Source organism: Amblyraja radiata, chromosome 20 (assembly GCF_010909765.2).
Source record: "Amblyraja radiata isolate CabotCenter1 chromosome 20, sAmbRad1.1.pri, whole genome shotgun sequence".
Classification (NCBI taxonomy): Eukaryota; Metazoa; Chordata; class Chondrichthyes; order Rajiformes; family Rajidae; genus Amblyraja; species Amblyraja radiata.
The window spans coordinates 34,376,248-34,393,777 of NC_045975.1; the positions used below are offsets into that span (position 1 = coordinate 34,376,248).

The 17,530-nt window shown below is 46.0% G+C and overlaps 1 protein-coding gene across 4 annotated transcripts in view; it reads right to left on the reverse strand.

Annotated features, from left to right (window-relative positions):
* The window catches only part of ldlrad3 (low density lipoprotein receptor class A domain containing 3), a 113,414-nt gene that overhangs the window by 22,079 nt on the left and 73,805 nt on the right, over positions 1-17,530 (reverse strand). For 2 of the 4 annotated variants that reach the window (XM_033039244.1, XM_033039243.1), the window contains exon 4: positions 15,583-15,714. In XM_033039244.1, coding sequence (XP_032895135.1) covers positions 15,583-15,714 — 132 coding nt within the window. Of the gene's footprint in view, positions 1-15,582; positions 15,718-17,530 lie in introns of all 4 variants that reach the window. The other 2 variants (XM_033039242.1, XM_033039241.1) reach the window with 1 other exon arrangement.

Below are 17,530 nucleotides of genomic sequence, written 5' to 3' on the forward strand. Positions count from 1 at the left end.
GGGGGGATAAGGCTATGTGTATGCCTGTCTGTCACGGTGTACATGTCCCCTGAGCTCGTGTCTGTGCAGCAAAGCCTTGTCTCCGGTCATTGGACCAAGACCACACTCTGTCACAACCATGCGATAGCTGGTGTGCAACTACCTTGCACACCACAAGGATTCGCACACCTACAGCCTCTGCTCTTCAGAACTGGGGTGAAGGCAAGTAATACTCAAACCTGACGGACTGCCAAAGGGCGAGCAGCTAGATCCTGCGAGCGCCATATAGCCTGAAGTATTTCGGACTTTATTGGAGATTGAGTTGAGAATTTGGTATTGGCTGGTGACTCAAGTGAGCGGAGTTACCTTGTGTTGTGTCCACGGCTGAGGAAGGGATGGGCAGAGGGACAGGGAGCTGAGGGAGGTGCAAGCTAAGGGGGAGGGGGCTGAGGGAGGGATGGGCAGAGGGGCAAGCGCAGGGAGGGGGGGCGGATGGAGGGGAAAGAAACTGAGGGAGGGGCTGGCTGAGGGATGAGCAAGTGGGGCGGAGGAGGGTGGGCAGCAGAAGATGGGCTGAGGGGCAAGCAGGAGGAAGGGAATGGACTGAGCGACGGGCGAGCAGAGTGTTGAGTGGGTATTGTGTTCACCGTGTTTTACCATTGAAAAGACCAGCTCTTCTTTAAAGCACAGGACAGGAAATAGTTGTGACACTTTGTGAATTTAGTTTAGTTTATTTAGTTCAGAGATACAGCGCGGAAGCAGTCCCTTCGGCCCACTGGGTCCGTGCCGACCAGCGATCCGCGCACATTAACACCATCCTACACCCACTAGGGACAGTTTTTATATTTACCAAGCCAATTAACCTACAAACCTGTACGTCTTTGGAGTGTGGGAGGAAACCGAAGATCTCGGAGAAAACCCACGCAGTTCACGGGGAGAACGTATAAACTCCATACAGACAGAACCCGTAGTCGGGATCGAACCCGGGTCTCCGGCGCTGCATTCACTGTAAGGCAGCAACTCTACCGCTGGGCCACCATGACCGGCGATCCTGAGTCATTTCTATCCAGGTATACTCTCAATTACAGCAGAGGTCACAATTCTATCAGGCAGTGGTCCGCACAGAACACCACAGAGGCGCAGAGGAGAAGATAGCGGATTCTGTCTGACAATTCTCGGCGAATGCTTTTCAGCAGCAAGCCTCATTAATAGAGGCTCTCAAACACGCACCAAGACCTGGCTTGGCTGATGATGAGAAAAGCTCTCCCCATCAAATCCTACGTGTGAACAGTGTCTAACACACTGCCGGTCACCCTCAAGGTGCGTGCGGAGTGGATGAGAACGTCATCTACTTCCTTCTGGACTGCATGGTGGCTGAGGTCAATGACGAGTCGCACCCTGGCCATTCCCTCTTCTCCCCTCTCCCATCAGGCAAAAGGTATAGAAGTGTGGAAACACACACCACCAGATTCAGGGACAGTTTCTTCCCAGCTGTTATCAGGCAACTGAACCATCCTACCACAACCAGAGAGCAGTCCTGAACTACTATCTACTTCTTTTGTAACCTTCGGACTATCCTTGATCGGACTTTGCTGGCTTTATCTTGCACTAAATGTAATTCTCCTATCATGTATCTATACACTGTAAGTGGCTCGATTGTAATCACGTATTGTCTTTCTGCTGACTGATTAAACACGTAACAAAAACTTTTTGTACCTCGCTATCCGTGACAATAAAATAATCTGAGGATATCGAGAGTAGTCTTTGTCGAGAAGCTGTGTCACCCAGGACTCTACCGATCGCTCCCAGGGATATGCACTGAGGCAAACATTGATTGATGCAGAGAGATCAACTCGGTGAAAGATGCTCTTTGATCTGCCTGAAACTCAGACTTCCAGTAAAGTGAGCTGTTCACAACCAAATGCTGCACTCTGGTCCGCTCCAAGGTCGTAAGTGATAGGAGTAGAATTAGGCCATTCGGCCTATCATGTTTTCTCCGCCATTCAATCATGGCTGATCTATCTCTCCCTCCTAACCCCATTCTCCTGCCTTCTCCCCATAACCTCTGACATCAGGAAGAGGTGCTGAGGGAAGCTTAATCCAGCATTCCAGGGGGAAAGACCACAGACTAGGCTCCCCCTGCTGCTGTACACTGGGCCAATGGGGTATTTTTAAAGTCCTCCAAAGATACTGCCATTGACAGGTTTGGAGATGAGCTTCGTTGCCATGTTTTAAACAAATGTAAAGATAAGGGTAGTATGGCAAATAAAAATAATACCATGCCTTTGTGTAACCTTATATTTTACGAAGCGAGTGTATTTTTGTGGTAAAAGAGTGGAGCTGACAGCATGTAATCAAATGGTCTTTCTTTAATCAGTGAACTTTCATGCATGTGCTGTCAATGATCAGAGATGCGCAGACACCAGAACCATGGCAACTGGATCAAACGCAGTTGCATAATGTAATCTGGGCCGCGCAGGGCTTCACTGACCGCTCAATAAATTATTACCTGTCTCGTTGCTGCAGCCAGCCTGAGGATCTTTTAGCGACTAGCTTTGAGGAGCAACAAATGGCCGTGTCTCCCAGCACCTGGCTACAGGCCTGTAGGTCTCACTGGAATTCAGCCATGTACAATGATAAACCTTGCCTGGGACGGTACAGCGATGCTGCAGGTAGTGCTGCTGCCTCACACTTCCATTAACTTGGATTCCACCCTGATTTCTAATGCTGCCTGTGTGGAATTTGCACGTTCTCCCTGTGGCTCTATAGATTCCCTCATAGATAGACACAAAATGCTGGAGTAACTCAGCGGGACAGGCAGCATCTCTGGATAAAAGGAATAGGTGACGTTTTGGATCGAGACCCTTCTTGAGACCCTTCTCGATGCAAAGCATCACCCATTCATTCCCTCTATCCAGAGATGCTGCCTGTCCCTCTGAGTTACTCCAGCATTTTGTGTCATCTTTGATGTAAACCAGCATCTGCAGTTCCTTCCAACACATAGATTCCCTCATAGGAATATGCAGCTTCCTCTCATCTCCCAAAGACGTGCGGGTGGGTAGGTTAATTGCCCACCGGGAATTGACCCTTGTGGTAGAATCTGGGAGGTGATGATAGGAAAAATGTGAAAGTAGGTTACAGGGAAAGAGATCAGTGTGGGAATGGGACTGTTGTGTGAGCCCGCACAGGCTCAATGGACTGCAGAGCCTCTTGCTATGTCCTAAGGAAACACAGAAACTTCCAATGCTCTTGGTGGTCCAAAACTCACTGAAATCGGGCAACTCAGCCAAAGCCACCAGGTGCTTGTAATAATGGCACATAGATAAAGGATTAACCAGATGAGGTTGTCCTGACACAGTGTTTGTGGGGATGAAGGTCATTCTTATTTTTCAAAAGTGACCGTGGATTTCCTGTACCGTGGACTTTCACAGAGCCTCTCTGTGTGGTGCTCTGCACAAGACTGTTGTCTGAATACTTCCTTTTGCGCTGCGCTGTACAGCGCCCAAAGGTGAACAAGAGGGGCAGGGCAAGTCTGCACAGGCAGATTGAGCACAGACACCACGATAGACAGACAGAGAGCATACTGTGCCTGTCGCTCCTCATCACCGCCCTGCTGCCATGCCAACACGTGGCATTAGATTTTAGTTTAGAGATACAGCATGGAAACAGACCCTTCAGCCCACCAAGTCCACGCCGACCATCGATCACTCCCCACACACTTGGGGCAATTTACAGAAGCCAATTAACCCACACGTCTTTGGGATGAGGGAGGAAAGCGGAACACCCGGAGAAAACCCACGCGGTCACGAGAGAGCGTGCAAACACCCCACAGACAGGAGCCAAGATCAGGAGCGATCCCGGGTCTCTGTCGCTGTGAGGCAGCAGCTCGATCGCTGTGCCACTGTGCTGTCCATTCTTTTACGCTAAACTAAAATTAAACTAAACCATATTCAATGTCATTAAAAAAGTACAAAAACATCATTGCTCTTTGAGGTGAATGATGGGGTCCTCTTCCAATGGGGGAACAATATTGGATCTGCCCCAATCAGCAACATATTTAGTGGAATACAACGTGGAAACAGGCCCTTCGGCCCACCGAATACGTGCCGACCAGCAACCCCTGTACATTAACACTATCCCACACACACTTTAGGGCCAATTTACAATTATACCAAGCCAATTAACCTACAAACCTCTCTACGTCTTTGGAATGTGGGAGGAAACTGAAGCACCCGAAGAAAGCCCAGATCGCTGGAACTGTGAGGCATCAGCTCTACTTGCTACATCACTGTGCTGCTCAGAGGGTGAATGTATGTCCTAACAAAACGTTAGGTGTACAGGTTGGGTTACATAGTAGTTTACTCATGTTACGATGATTTACTTGGTACTATCTGGCCTAGTCAGTCCTGAGGTGCTTCATCCTCAATGGACCAATAGATGTTTGAGATTGTTATATTTACAATGCAGGACAAAGATGGATAAAATTATAAGTAAACAAGCTCAGTTTGATCCAAACTGGCTATAGTTTAATAAGAACACCAATTAGAAGGGAATAAAAAGCTTTACCATTAGATATAGTGAGTGAGGGTTTGTATGGAGCAACAGTACAGACCGTTTGGGCCGAATGGCCTGTTTCTGTGCTGTGCCTTTGTGAAATGTCAGCTACCTTTATTTATAGCACAATAAGTAACACTGTCCAAGAGGAGAGCAGAAATACAGGCAAAAACTATGATGATATACTCCTGCATATATTCTGCTATTCTAAAGCTTGTTCCTTTCTCTGTTGTGGAGGTAGGTCACTCTTAGCGAGGTGAATATGGAGAGTATAATTCCTCTTGTCGGAGAATCTAGTGCTAGAGACCACGGCTTTAAAATTAACAGGTTGCCCAATTAAGAAACAGGTATGACATCCTTTATGTCTTTCAGAAGATCATGAGTTAACTGAGGGCGGCACGGTGGCGCAGCGGTAGAGTTGCTGCCTTATAGCACCGGTGTCCACAGTTCGATCCTGACTACGGGTGCGGTCTGTACCGAGTTTGTATGTTCTCCCTGTTAGTTTTCTCTGACATGCTCAGTTTTTCTCCTAAACTCCAAAAATGAACAGGTTTGTAGGATAATTGGCTTGGTATAAGTGTAAATAGTCCCTAGTGTGTGTAGGATAGTGTTGATGTGCAGGGATCACTGGTCGGTGCGGACTTGGTGGGCCGAAGAGGCTGTTTCCATGCTGTTTCCACGTTGTATCTCTAAACTAAATTAAACTCTCGTCCTCAGAAGTAAGGTGGGAGCAGAATCTGAATCTTTTTTTAAGGGAGAGGTAGATAGATTCCTTAAAACTATGATGATATACTCCTGCATATACTCCTGCTATTCTAACACTTGTTCCTTCCTCAGTTGTGGAGGTGGGTCACTCTCAATGAGGTGAATATGGAGAGGATGCTTCCTCTTGCTGGAGAATCTAGTGCTCGAGATCGCGGTTTTAAAATCACGAGGTTGCCCAATTAAGACACAGGTATAACATCTTCTACTTCTTTCAGAAGATCCTGAGTTTACTGAACTCTCTTCCGCAGAAGTAAGGTGGGAGCAGAATCTTTGCTTTTTTTTTAAGGGAGAGGAAGATAGATTCCTTAAAACGCAATGTGGGGTTAAAGGTCACCTGGGTTAGGCGAGAATGTAGAACCAAGGTTACAATCAGATGAGCCATGATTTTATTGAGTGGTGGAACAAGCTTCAGGGGCCGAGTGGCCTACTCCTGCTCCAAACTCTTACGTTTATCTCTCATCCTTGCCTGAAGGTGTCGACAAAGGCTGAGGGCACATCCACTGATTTAGGGATGCCATCTCAGTAATTTGATAATCTGGAGAAATATTCCTTGCATTTACCACCAAGCCTATTGCAAGTTAACGTGCTCATTAATCAGGTTTAATCCTGCAGCTATACGGGTGTGTGAACAAAGAATAAACTTTTATTAGTAAAGCAACTTTGACAACCGCAGGATGTGCCAAAGTAGTGGACAGCAACAAGTTACTTTTGAATCGTCACAACTGGAATGTTGGCCAAAACATTATGTTTGTCGTGAAATGCAATAGCTTTTTCTATACCCACCCTAAATGAAAGAAAAAACAAGTGGCGTCTCGGTTTCAAACCTCACCCAACGTGTGGCATAATTAACAAGGTAAGTCTGGAGGCTCAGGGTAACAGCATCAAAGGATCATTTCCAGCGTGCAACTATGACTAGCTGATTCAGTTGATAAGATACAGGTTCTCCTGTGAACCCACCTTGACCTCTCCCTTGCTCTAATTCCCCTCATCTGCTGCCCAGCTGTGTGCCTTAGCCTGCACAAGTAGAACCTCGATCAGTCAATCTGAAAAGTGATGCCGACTAAAGCAAAGACATGCAACCGCTTCCATCTGTATTCACGTTTTGTTCTAACCCTTTCCGTCTTGCTGCCTAAACAGGAAAACTCCACACATCCTGCCTCACGTCCCGGCAGATCCGGAGTCTGCTGACCTTCCTGCACACGTAAACTGGCTCAGCCTGTTAGAGGCAAAACCATTTGAATTTGATCAAGAAGAAGATCATTGTTCCTGACCAAGGGCATGTATCTCTTTCATACTTCTTAACAACAGAGAAGGAGGCCATTCAGCCCATTGAGTCTATGCCAGCTCTCAGAACAATCCCCTGAAATGCCTTACTTAGTGGGCACTCAGTATTTCTCACACCTGCTTTAAGAGGGCTGTTTTCGACTGTGCTGTGGAATGATGACATCTGGTTCAGGAGCTATTCAGTTCAGTTCAGTTTCTTGTCATGTGTACCGAGGTACAGTGAAAAGCTTTTTTTATGTGATAACCAGTCAGCGAAAAAACAATACATGATTGCAATCGAGCCATTTACAGTGTGGTGCAAGGCAAATCCAGTAAAGTATGATCAAAGATAGTCTGAGGGTCTCCATTGAGGTAGATAATAGCTCAGGACCGCTCTGTAGTGGTGGTAGGATGATTCAGTTGCCTGATAACAGCTGGGAAGAAACTGTTCCTGAATGTGTGCGTTTTCACATTTCTTTACCTTTTGCCTGATGGGAGAGGGTAGAGGGGAGAAGAGGTAGTGGCCAGGGTGCAACTCATCCTTGATTATGCTGCTGGCCTTGCAGAGGCAGCGTGAGGTATAAATGGACTCAAAAGAAGGGAGGTTGGTTGGTGTGATGGTCTGGGCTGCATCCACAATTCGCTGCAATTTTCTTTGCGGTCTGGGATGGAGCTGTTCCCACTGTGCATCAGCTGTGATGCACAAAGCCAGAGCATATACCAGATGGATTACTCTCATTCTTCTAGCACGGGGTCAAGATGGGATTATACCCACCGCTACCACCCACTGGCCCAAGTTCCTGGCTCAGTGGAGGAGTCACTGACTATGCCGGGCGATCTTCTGTTATGATCTCCGGCATGTCACCCCTTCTCTGCAACTGATCACTTCCATTTGTGTCTGAAGAAGGGTTTCGGCCCGAAACGTCGCCTATTTCCTTCGCTCCATAGATGCTGCTGCACCCGCTGAGTTTCCCCAGCAATTTTGTGTACCTTCGATATTCCAGCATCTGCAGTTCCCTTTTGAACACTTCCATTTGTGTGTTTAGTTTAGTTTTGTTTAGTTTAAATATACAGTGCGGAAACAGCCCTTCGGCCTACCGAATCCACACCGACCAGCGATCCCCGCACATTAACACTACACTACACACACACACAAGGGACAATTATAGGTAGGCAAAAATGCTGGAGAAACTCAGCGGGTCAGGCAGCATCTATGGAGAGAAGGAATAGGCGACGTTTCGGGTCGAGATCCTTCTTCAGACAATTATGTTTACATTTACACCAAGTCAATTAACCTACAAACCTGTACGTCTTTGGAGTGTGGGAGGAAACCGAAGATTTCATAGAAAACCCACACAGGCCACGGGGAGAACATACAAACTCCGTACAAACAAGCACTCATAATCAGGATCGAACCCAGGTTTCTGGCGCTGTAAGGCAGCAACTCGACCACTGCACCACCATGCCGCCCAGTGCCGGCTGGAGGATAAGAGTTAAGGTTCGGGTATTAGTTAGTGGGTAGCAGAACAGTTATTCCTCCAGTGTTTGGTCTTCTCACCAGCCGAGATTATTAACCTCACAATGTGCTAACTACCACTTGGATCTTGCACGTGATCTCATTTATTTTGTCCAAATTCACTTTGCCTTTCTGCACATAGACAAGGGTTATATTTGAGAGTTTGTTTGAAAGATGATGTTGAGCAGCCATGCTTAGTACTGAGAGGGTGGTTGCTAGTTCGGAAGGCTGGGATCAGTTATGCGCAGATTAATGGTTCTAATTTATTTGGGGTTAAGGTTGGCTGGGATTTATAAGCATGGAATTTGCAATGGTGGGTTCAAAGGGAGTATTTGCACGAGACATGATGTTATTGAACAAAGTCAACCATCAATTCTAGATTAATAATAGAGTATATTATAATAGATGCACAAATCAATGGCTGGAGTACAAAATACAAGTACCAATAGGCAAATAGTTAATGCTAGCAACCATTTTAACATTCTGGACAATTTCATTATCATACACATTTTGTCTAAGACCCCTGAAACAGTCTGATGTGATGGTGTATTCCTGTACCCAGAGGTGCCTCCCACTGATGATGAAGAGTCTGCTCTCAATGGGCAGCATGCCTTTTCTCTTTATCTTAAGGAACAATGATACCTTTTCAGTAAATCCTGTGAAGTGGGCCCTACTGATGAGAAAACAACCACCAGATCGGAATAACGATGAGGCTGGGGAACAGCAAGGCACAGTCACTAACTCGGCCATGTTTAACTAGATTTATCCGCCTGCATTGGAAGCTACACAGAGCTGTGGAGAGTGACCACTTCTGGGCATGATACAGCTGGCTGAACATCACACAGCAGGTCGGTAATAAAGAGGAGAACTTTGCTGGCTTAAGGCGCAGGAGTACATGCTGAGGAATGCACTGGAGCTTGGTGCATGCACTGCAAACACAGTCTAATGTCAGGAAGGCCCACAATCTAAGGTCCTGCACCACTAGACACTGATGGGGTGGGTCCTGTATAACAGCCTTTGTATCAGAAGGAAACACACAAATTGCTTGGTACAATGAACGAGGCAAGGTGCTTCACTTGTATTTACTGTGGGTAGTATGAATAAAGTATTTTTTTGGAAAATAAAAATCTGCTTTATTAAATTCTGAACCGGTCAACTTTCCCCTCTCAAAAACCAGACGGATTCGTCACTGGGTGGGTTATTCACTCCTGGTAACAATACCGTTCATGACAGTAAAAATCCCACCACTCTGTTAAAGAGTTGATCACTTTGAGTTTCTGCACATGCTGTGTACAACACACCAACAACCAAAGAAAAACCGGCACAAAATGGAGCTGCCATTTTAATTACTGTCAAAATTACCCCAATCTGTGAATGGGTTCACCAGTCTGTTTGGCAGTAAGTGCTTTATAAAGTACATTAGGTGTCATTCGGGTCTTGGCACAGTGTTCAAGTGGGCATTATTACCATTATCTACACATTAAAAACTGCAACAACAGGCAGGTCTAGAATTACTCATTTTACATAGGTGTCTAGTCAAACGTATTCCTGCTTTATGGTAGCAAATTTATCACTAACTCACTACCTATTTACAATCCTGATACGATAATTCCCAGAGGTTTTAATCTTACAAGATTTAGTAGCATTGTATCCATGGTGCCAGCTAAGAATGCAATGTGATTTGGGTAAACGCACAAACCTTGCAAGCTTAACCCCTGGTCAGCTGCATTGAACTTTATGTGAGAGTTTGTGTGGAAGGGGCTGGTGGGTTCTGCAGCCCATTGTTAGGCTGCAGCCTGATTGTGAACAAGTAGATAAGCGTGCTGATTCCTCCATACCCCGCCACACCCAGGTTCATTCTCGCTCTCCAGAGAAAAGTACTGGGAAAATTAAAAAAAACGTAATAAATCTGCAAACAGATTAACCTTGTGGCCGGGAGAATACCTGCGTGGAGATCAGTGGGCTTCCAGAAATGCTTGCAGAGCTTAGTCTCCGAGGAGATGTATGCCCCGGAGAATATGCGAACCATCGCTGGGAGAAAAGAGCGCTTAAACATTTGAACGTTACACCTACATAAACCGATTAAGCAGCGGCTTTGGTCTTTACTTTCCAGCAAAGCAGCTACACTTGGGCCAAGTACATGAAGGAACACTGAACAGAGAGCACTGAGTAATAGCACACGCATACTCAACCTTCCTTCCTATCTAATTGATGAAGAAATATTAAAGACAAGGCAGATAATATCGGACCAGAGTTTGCATGTCAGGCTGGGTTATCCATTCAGGCAGACAAAATAGCAGGCAAAATTCATCACGTTAGCACCAGGCTTTACCAGTTCTTGGTCCATTTTTCCTTCATATTATGACAAGTAGGTCATATGTTCTCTTGTTCAGTGTGACTATTCTCACCCAGACCCATTCATACTTATTTGACTGTAGCCTAAGCAACTCAACCAATGACTGTTCTTCCTCTTCCATGATGACATGGTTTCTCAGCAGTAGAGTTGCTGCTTTACCGCGCCAGAGACCCGGGTTCGATCCTGACTACGGGTGCTGTCTGTACGGAGTTTGTACGTTCTCCCCGTGACCGCCTGGGTTTACACTGGCTGCTCTAGTTTCCTCCCACATTACAAAGACGTACAGGTTTGTAGGTTAATTGGCCTTGGTAAAGATTGTAAATTGTTCCTGGTGTATGCAGGATAGTGCTAGTGTATCAGGATCGCTGGTCGGCACGTTTCCTGTTTCCACGCTCTATCTCTAAACCAAACTGAAGGCGATGCTGTAAAGAAACAAAAACTACTGTGGATGTCTCTCCATTCCTTGCCTCAAAATCCCCTCTACTGTCGGAGATATATTTCAATTTATTCAACCCTCAAATAGCCTCACATCATTACACACTAAGCCCCTCAGTTTCCAATTGCAAAACATCGCCCTATTGCTCCCCAGTCCCTTCTACATATTTCTTTACGCAAGTTCATCGAAACCTCTGTTGCACACATCCTTTTTTAAACAAGAGTATTTTGAAAGTGGAGATCGGCAGGTTCGTGATTAGTAAGTGTGTCAAAGGTTACAGGGAGACAGCAGGAGAATGGGGTTGGAGAGGGAAAGATAGATCAGCCATAATTGAATGACGGAATAGACTCAATGGGCCAAATGGCCTAATTCTCCAATAAGAGAGAAATACTGCGGTTCAACGTTGAACATCTTACCATTAACATGCTTTGGTCCACCACTGATTAGAAATTCATAAATATTGGGCTTAAATATTGGACATATATATATCCTGCAGAAAATGATCTGCTTCCTGACAATCAAAAGCCTTTCCACAAGGCACAAGTCAGGAGACCAATGGAATACCCACCACTTGCCTGAATGAGTGCAGTTCCAACTCCCAAGAAGTTCTGAACTACTATCTACCTCATCGGGGACCCTCGGACAATCTTTGATTGGACTTTACCGGCTTTACCTTGCACTAAACGTTATTCCCTTATCATGTATCTGTACACTGAGAATGTAACCATGTATTGTCTTTCCGCTGGCTGGTTAGCACGTAACAAAAGCTTTTCACTGTTCCTCGGTACACGTGACAATAAACTAAACTGAACTGAAGTTCAATGTCACCTGGGACAATTTAGCCTAGTGGGATGATTTACTAGTGGACTAGCTCTCAAACAACGATGAGACAGTGTACAGGAAGGAGGTATTGAGCTTAGAAGCATGGTGTCAAGTCAATTCCATTTCTTTTTCTCCCTTTCATTACCTTGTATGGTATGATTCACCTGGATAGTGTACAAAATAAAGTTTTTTCCACTCTATCCCAATACAGATGATAATAGTGAACCCATACCAGTATTTAATTGGTGCCTGCATACAAAATGCACAGAGAGTTAATCATCTCCCACAGCACCTTCCAAACTCTGACCTTGACCACTATGGAGATTTTATTGATTAGTACGGGTGTCAAAGGTTAAGGGGAGAAGGCAGGAGAATGGGTTTAGGAGGGAGAGATAGATCAGCCATGATTGAATGGCAGAGTAGACTTGACAGAGTGGCCTAATTCTGCTCCTATCTCTTATGACCTTATGAGAACATGACCACCACCTCCTGCAACTTTCCTCCAAGTTGCTTGTACCCATGTTAGTCTTCCTTTATTATCTATGTCTAAACCCCCGAACTTCCAGCCCAACTGAAGGGTGCCTTCCGGAGATAGGGGGAATGATGTGGTGGGATACGGGATGGTAAGAGCACCTTCACCCGATCGGAATGGCGTGGAGGGATACAGGCCTAATGCAGGCGATTTGGATTAGCCTGAAGAGGGATAGTGGAGCATAATGGCGCGGAGGGATCCGGGGTGGGCCGAATGGACTCGTTTAGATGCTGCATGATTTTGCGAGAAGCAATGCAGTGGTTCAGGAAGGCAGCTCACTCCCACCTTTACAAAGTGGATTAGTGATGGGTGATAAATGCTGGCCTTGGCAGATTTGCCCACATCCTGAAATATGAGTAAAAACTGTCTGCTTCTCTTCTTTGGCGATATTTGTGAACCCTGGGCAAAATAGCTGGTACGAATCGAGGAGATTGTCTTCTTGAGTACACACAGCACTGCAGCAAACCTGATGTCTGTATTGAGCTATTTATAGACCTCAGGCAGACCTCAGATGATGCTGATCATAATTACCTGCAAGTCAGGGGGGTTTTAAATTTCATTATTATCAGACTTGTGCCTTCTGCCGTCCTTTGTGAGTCAGCTAACCTCAGGCTGAAGTCTATTACGAAAGTCAAGCAGTCTTCTGAAATGCAATTTTGTTGGAGTTGTGTTGGGGGCTGGGGACCCATCACCTTAGGTGGCCTTTCACGATGAACAACTCCGACTGATGGCTCTGGGCAGCATGCGGGCATCTCCAGGTTGAGCGAGTGTCACAGACAGCCCCGGCCGATCACTGGCTGGGCAGCGCTCCCTCACTATGCCTGGGGTCTGTGCTGACCCAATCAGGCAGCTTTAATGAAGCAACGCTGGGGTCCTTGGGGCTGGGAAGCGCGCAGAGGCCCAGGACAGCTAAACAGCGGTTGCCACGGCAACAACCTGATTAATACCTCCTAAGCGTAACTCGATGCCAGAAAGGATTTCTGTTCTCTCAGCAGATTAACCGGCACTGTAACTCAGCACCAAAATAGGTTTCATTGTGTGGACAACTAACATCGCTTGGCTGCTGCAAGCCTGACCTATGCACAATTAAAGCAAAGATCCTTAAAGAAGCAGGCAGCCAGACCCGGGCCTGAACGAAACTATGCAGCAGAGCCATTTAAAGTACATTGATATGATAGCAAGGTCTAAATAAATTAATGGCACGCAGATGATCAAGTCAAAGTAATTTTCAGCTTTAGTTTAATTGAAAGATTCAGTGTGGAAACAGGCCCTTCAGCCCACTGAGTTCATGCCGACCAGCAATCCCTGTCACTATCCTACGCACGCTAGGGACAATTTACAATTTGACCAAGCCAATTAGCCAACAAACCTCTAGGTCTCTGGAGTGTTGGAGGAAACCAGGGCTCCCAGAGACTCTCACGTGGTCATGGGGAGAACGTACAAACTCCATACAGACAGCACCCGTGGTCAGGACTGAATCTGGGTTCCTGCCGCTGTTATGCAGCAACTCTACTGCTGCACCACTGTGCCGCCCTACACGTTGTGGTTTGCTACTGTGGTCAAAGGCTTTCCCCAGCTTATTGCAAGGCACCACACAAATACAAATACCCAACCACTAAAACGTGTGATCCGCAACCTTCATTGAGGCGAGTTGACTTTCCACTACCCACTGGCATCCCGACAGACGGAGCGGCTGATAAATGGGAATGCTGTGGTGCAAGGCTTTGGTACGCTAATCTGCTTTGTTACTTGTTACTCATGGTGGTCGACTGGATTAACACTGAAGCTCTCATCCTTTTGTTAAATCTCTCCATGGTTTTATCCTCTCTATCTCTGTAATCTCCTTCACGCTTGCAAGTCTACAAGATCTCTGTACTAAAACTTCCCTCATTGAGCACCTGGCCCATCTGCTCTCCATGCAAATACCTCTCCTTCAGGGAACTCAGAAAATGCGCCACCTTTCACCAACCATCCATCAGCATTTTTAACATCACTTTATGTGGCCGGTGTCTAATTTTATTTGATAACTTGTGAAACACCCTGAGATTTTAAACTTGAAATGGAAGTAGCTGTTGCCTAATGTAAAAGGGACAGTGCATCAATGAAATATTCATCAACAACAGGAGAGAGGGAAGAGCTGTGTAATTATGTTGTTAAAATGACCGCACAAATGAGGAATGCAGCCATGGTCTCGGGCATGATTTTAATTGCTCCATAAATCTACAACGGTGGAAACAGAGGCTCAACTGTGGAGTCAAGCTCAATGCCCGGAACGCAGAAATTATGAGATTTTTTTCTTTGAACTGGCCATGTGCAGAACAAGGCCGGCTAAAGGCAGCCGTGCGTGAGATCGCGAACCAGAGGATTTACCAGGACACTCACAAATCTGCTGATGTCAGGGTTAAAATTAAGTGCTGCGACTGTGTTGAAATCAATCAACATTGTTAAACATTGGCAAAGCCACCCAGGCAATTCATTTCTGGTATTTATCAGGCTTGTTCCTGTTGATTATCTAACAGGCAAGAAAGGAAATATCAAGCCAAAAGGGGACTGGCCGGCAGGTTGTGGCAAGCTGCACTAATCTGATCAAAAGATACATTTTCACTCAGCATGCAGACACAAACACAGAATTCATCGTTATGATAAATCCTTACAGCACAAGACTAATTAAGCACCATGCAGCAATTCTGTAGTCAGACGGCATGGTCTCTGTACATATAGACCGTACGGACTTTATACGCAGACTGCATGGGCTCCCCGCCTGTTAACCACAAGGGCTCAACATGGCGGCACGGTGGCGTAGCGGTAGTGCCACTGCCTTACAGTGCTGGAGACTCGGGTTCGATCCTTACTACGGGTGCTCTCTGTAAGGAGTTTGTACTTTCTCCCCGTGAGGTTTTCTCCAAGATTTCTTCGGTTTCATCACACACTCCAAAGACGTACAGGTATGTAGGTTAATTGGCTTGGTAGAAATGTAAAATTGTCCCTACTGTGTGTAGGGTCGGTGCGGACTCGATGAGCCGAAGGGCCTGTTTCCGTGCTGTTTCTGTAAACTAAACTAATCTACACATGCACAAGGTCTGCATATAGATTGCACGGGTCTGCATAGGCTTTTTATTCAGTCTGGAGATTTTATACTGTACAGACTACGCAGGTTGTACATGCTCCAGACTGGATGGAGTTAATATATTGAGGGATGGGAAATGAAGAGATTAACAATGGAGTCATCAGATGGAAAGTAAGAAGCTTTTCAACACGAGCAAAACTAGAAGTGAAACTTCTGCCTTGCTCCACCTCAGCCAGGTTGACTGCTGTGGAATATTTTGTGAATCTGAATATCGCTGAATGCCTGGCCTTACCCGGTGAGATGTCGCAGTCGTCTTCATCACTGTTGTCCTGGCAGTTATTCACTCCATCACAGACAAAGCTCTTGTCGATGCACCTCCCATTCTTACAGTGGAAACGGGCCGTCGAGCACAACAGTGGGTTTGCTGCTATAAAGTAGAGAAAGCAGCATTAGGGACCGCCCGACAGTGACTGAAGTCAGAACTATTTGTTACGTGCAGATTAACACAGTGTCAACTTGTTGCTTGAAATTAATCTCACGGCAAATTCTGAAGAAGGGTCCCGACCTGAAACATCACCTATCCATGTTCTCTAGGGATGCTGCCTGATCCGTTGAGTTATGGGGCACAGTATTGTACTGGGACCGACAGAGCAGCCATGTGTTACACAGAGGCTGACAGGACCAACATGGGTTTTGTAGAGACTGACACGGACATTGTTTGTCGTATAGAGATGGATATGATACTGTATGTCAAACATTAACGAAGGCTTTGGTGAAGATCTCTAAATCAAGTAATTCAACACACACATGCACACACAGAAGCATAGTCCTGGGACAACATATCACTAAGCAAACATTCTTCCGTTGTTAATATTGTAGAGGTTTTAAATGCCCTCCTGTCCCCGTGTTATGGAGCTCGTTCAGACTCACGCATGGATTAGCCGATAAACTGAAGACCAAAAGGACCTTTGGCTCTGTTTAGCGATTGACAGTGACTCTTGCATAATCATGTTCTCCCATGCTCGGAGGTAGATCGTGAACTGGTCACTATGGAAACTTCAGGGGACTGCGTTGCAACTAGTGAGCTAGTAAAGGGACTGCTATCCAGTTGTCCAAACATGCTTTCAGGCCTCTTTCAGTATCACTGGCAGAGAATGCACATTCAGAGCACCCTTACTGCATTCATTGACAGCTTTGGGGAGCAATAATGCAATGAGTGGGTTAGCATGTGATGAGCATGTGACAGCACTTGGCCTCTACTCGCTGGAGTTTAGAAAGTTGAGGGGGGACCTCATTTAAACTTACGCAATAATGAAAGGCATAGATGAAGTGGATGTGGAAAGGATATTTCCACTGGTGGGAGAGTCTAGGACCAGAGGTCATAGCCTCAGCATTAAAGGGCGCTCTTTTAGAAAGGAGGTGAGGAGGAACTTCTTTAGTCAGTGGGTAGTTAATCTGTGGAACTCATTGCCACAGAGGGCTGTGGAGGCTGTCAGTGGATATTTTTAAGGCAGAGACAGACAAATTCTTGATTAGAATGGATGTCAAGGGTTATGGGGAGAAGGCAGGAAAATATGATTAGGAGGCAGAGATCAGCCATGATTGAATGGCGCAGTAGACTAGATGGGCCGAATGGCCTAATTCTACTCCTATAACTTGTGAACCAGTGTCGGGATGCTGGAATATCCTGTGGGATGTGAGGGACATATGAGTTCATAGTAATCAATGGAGTGGTGGAGATCACAAGAGTTGGAGACGTGATCCCAGTGGGTTGGAGGGAGCAGCAAGTCTTTTCCAAATGGCTGGATGTGGGAGAAAGGATCACATGGATTATTGGATTTGGAAAAGAGGGAAGTAAATGTCATGAGCTGATGGCCAGGCAAAGTACCCTTACTGATGGTGGTTGGAGAGGAGGGGAATGGAGTTGATTGTTGAGTGGAAAAAGAGGTGAGGTGAGGGCTGTTGAGGATGGGCATGGCTGGCAATGGGGGCTGGAGTGGGGGGGGGGGGGGTGGAAGAGCATCAAACATACCAGCAGACTTTACATGCAAAAAATGCTGGAAATCAAGTAAACTCAGACAATGCTAGAAACATTCAGCATGTCATCTGTGGAGAGAGAAATAGTCGAAGATGATGAAAAGTAATTGACTCGAAACGTTATCTGTTTCTTTCTCCACTGAAGCTCCAAACCTGCCGAGTAGCTCCAGCGGTTTCTCTCAATACCAGCAGGGTTGGAGGGC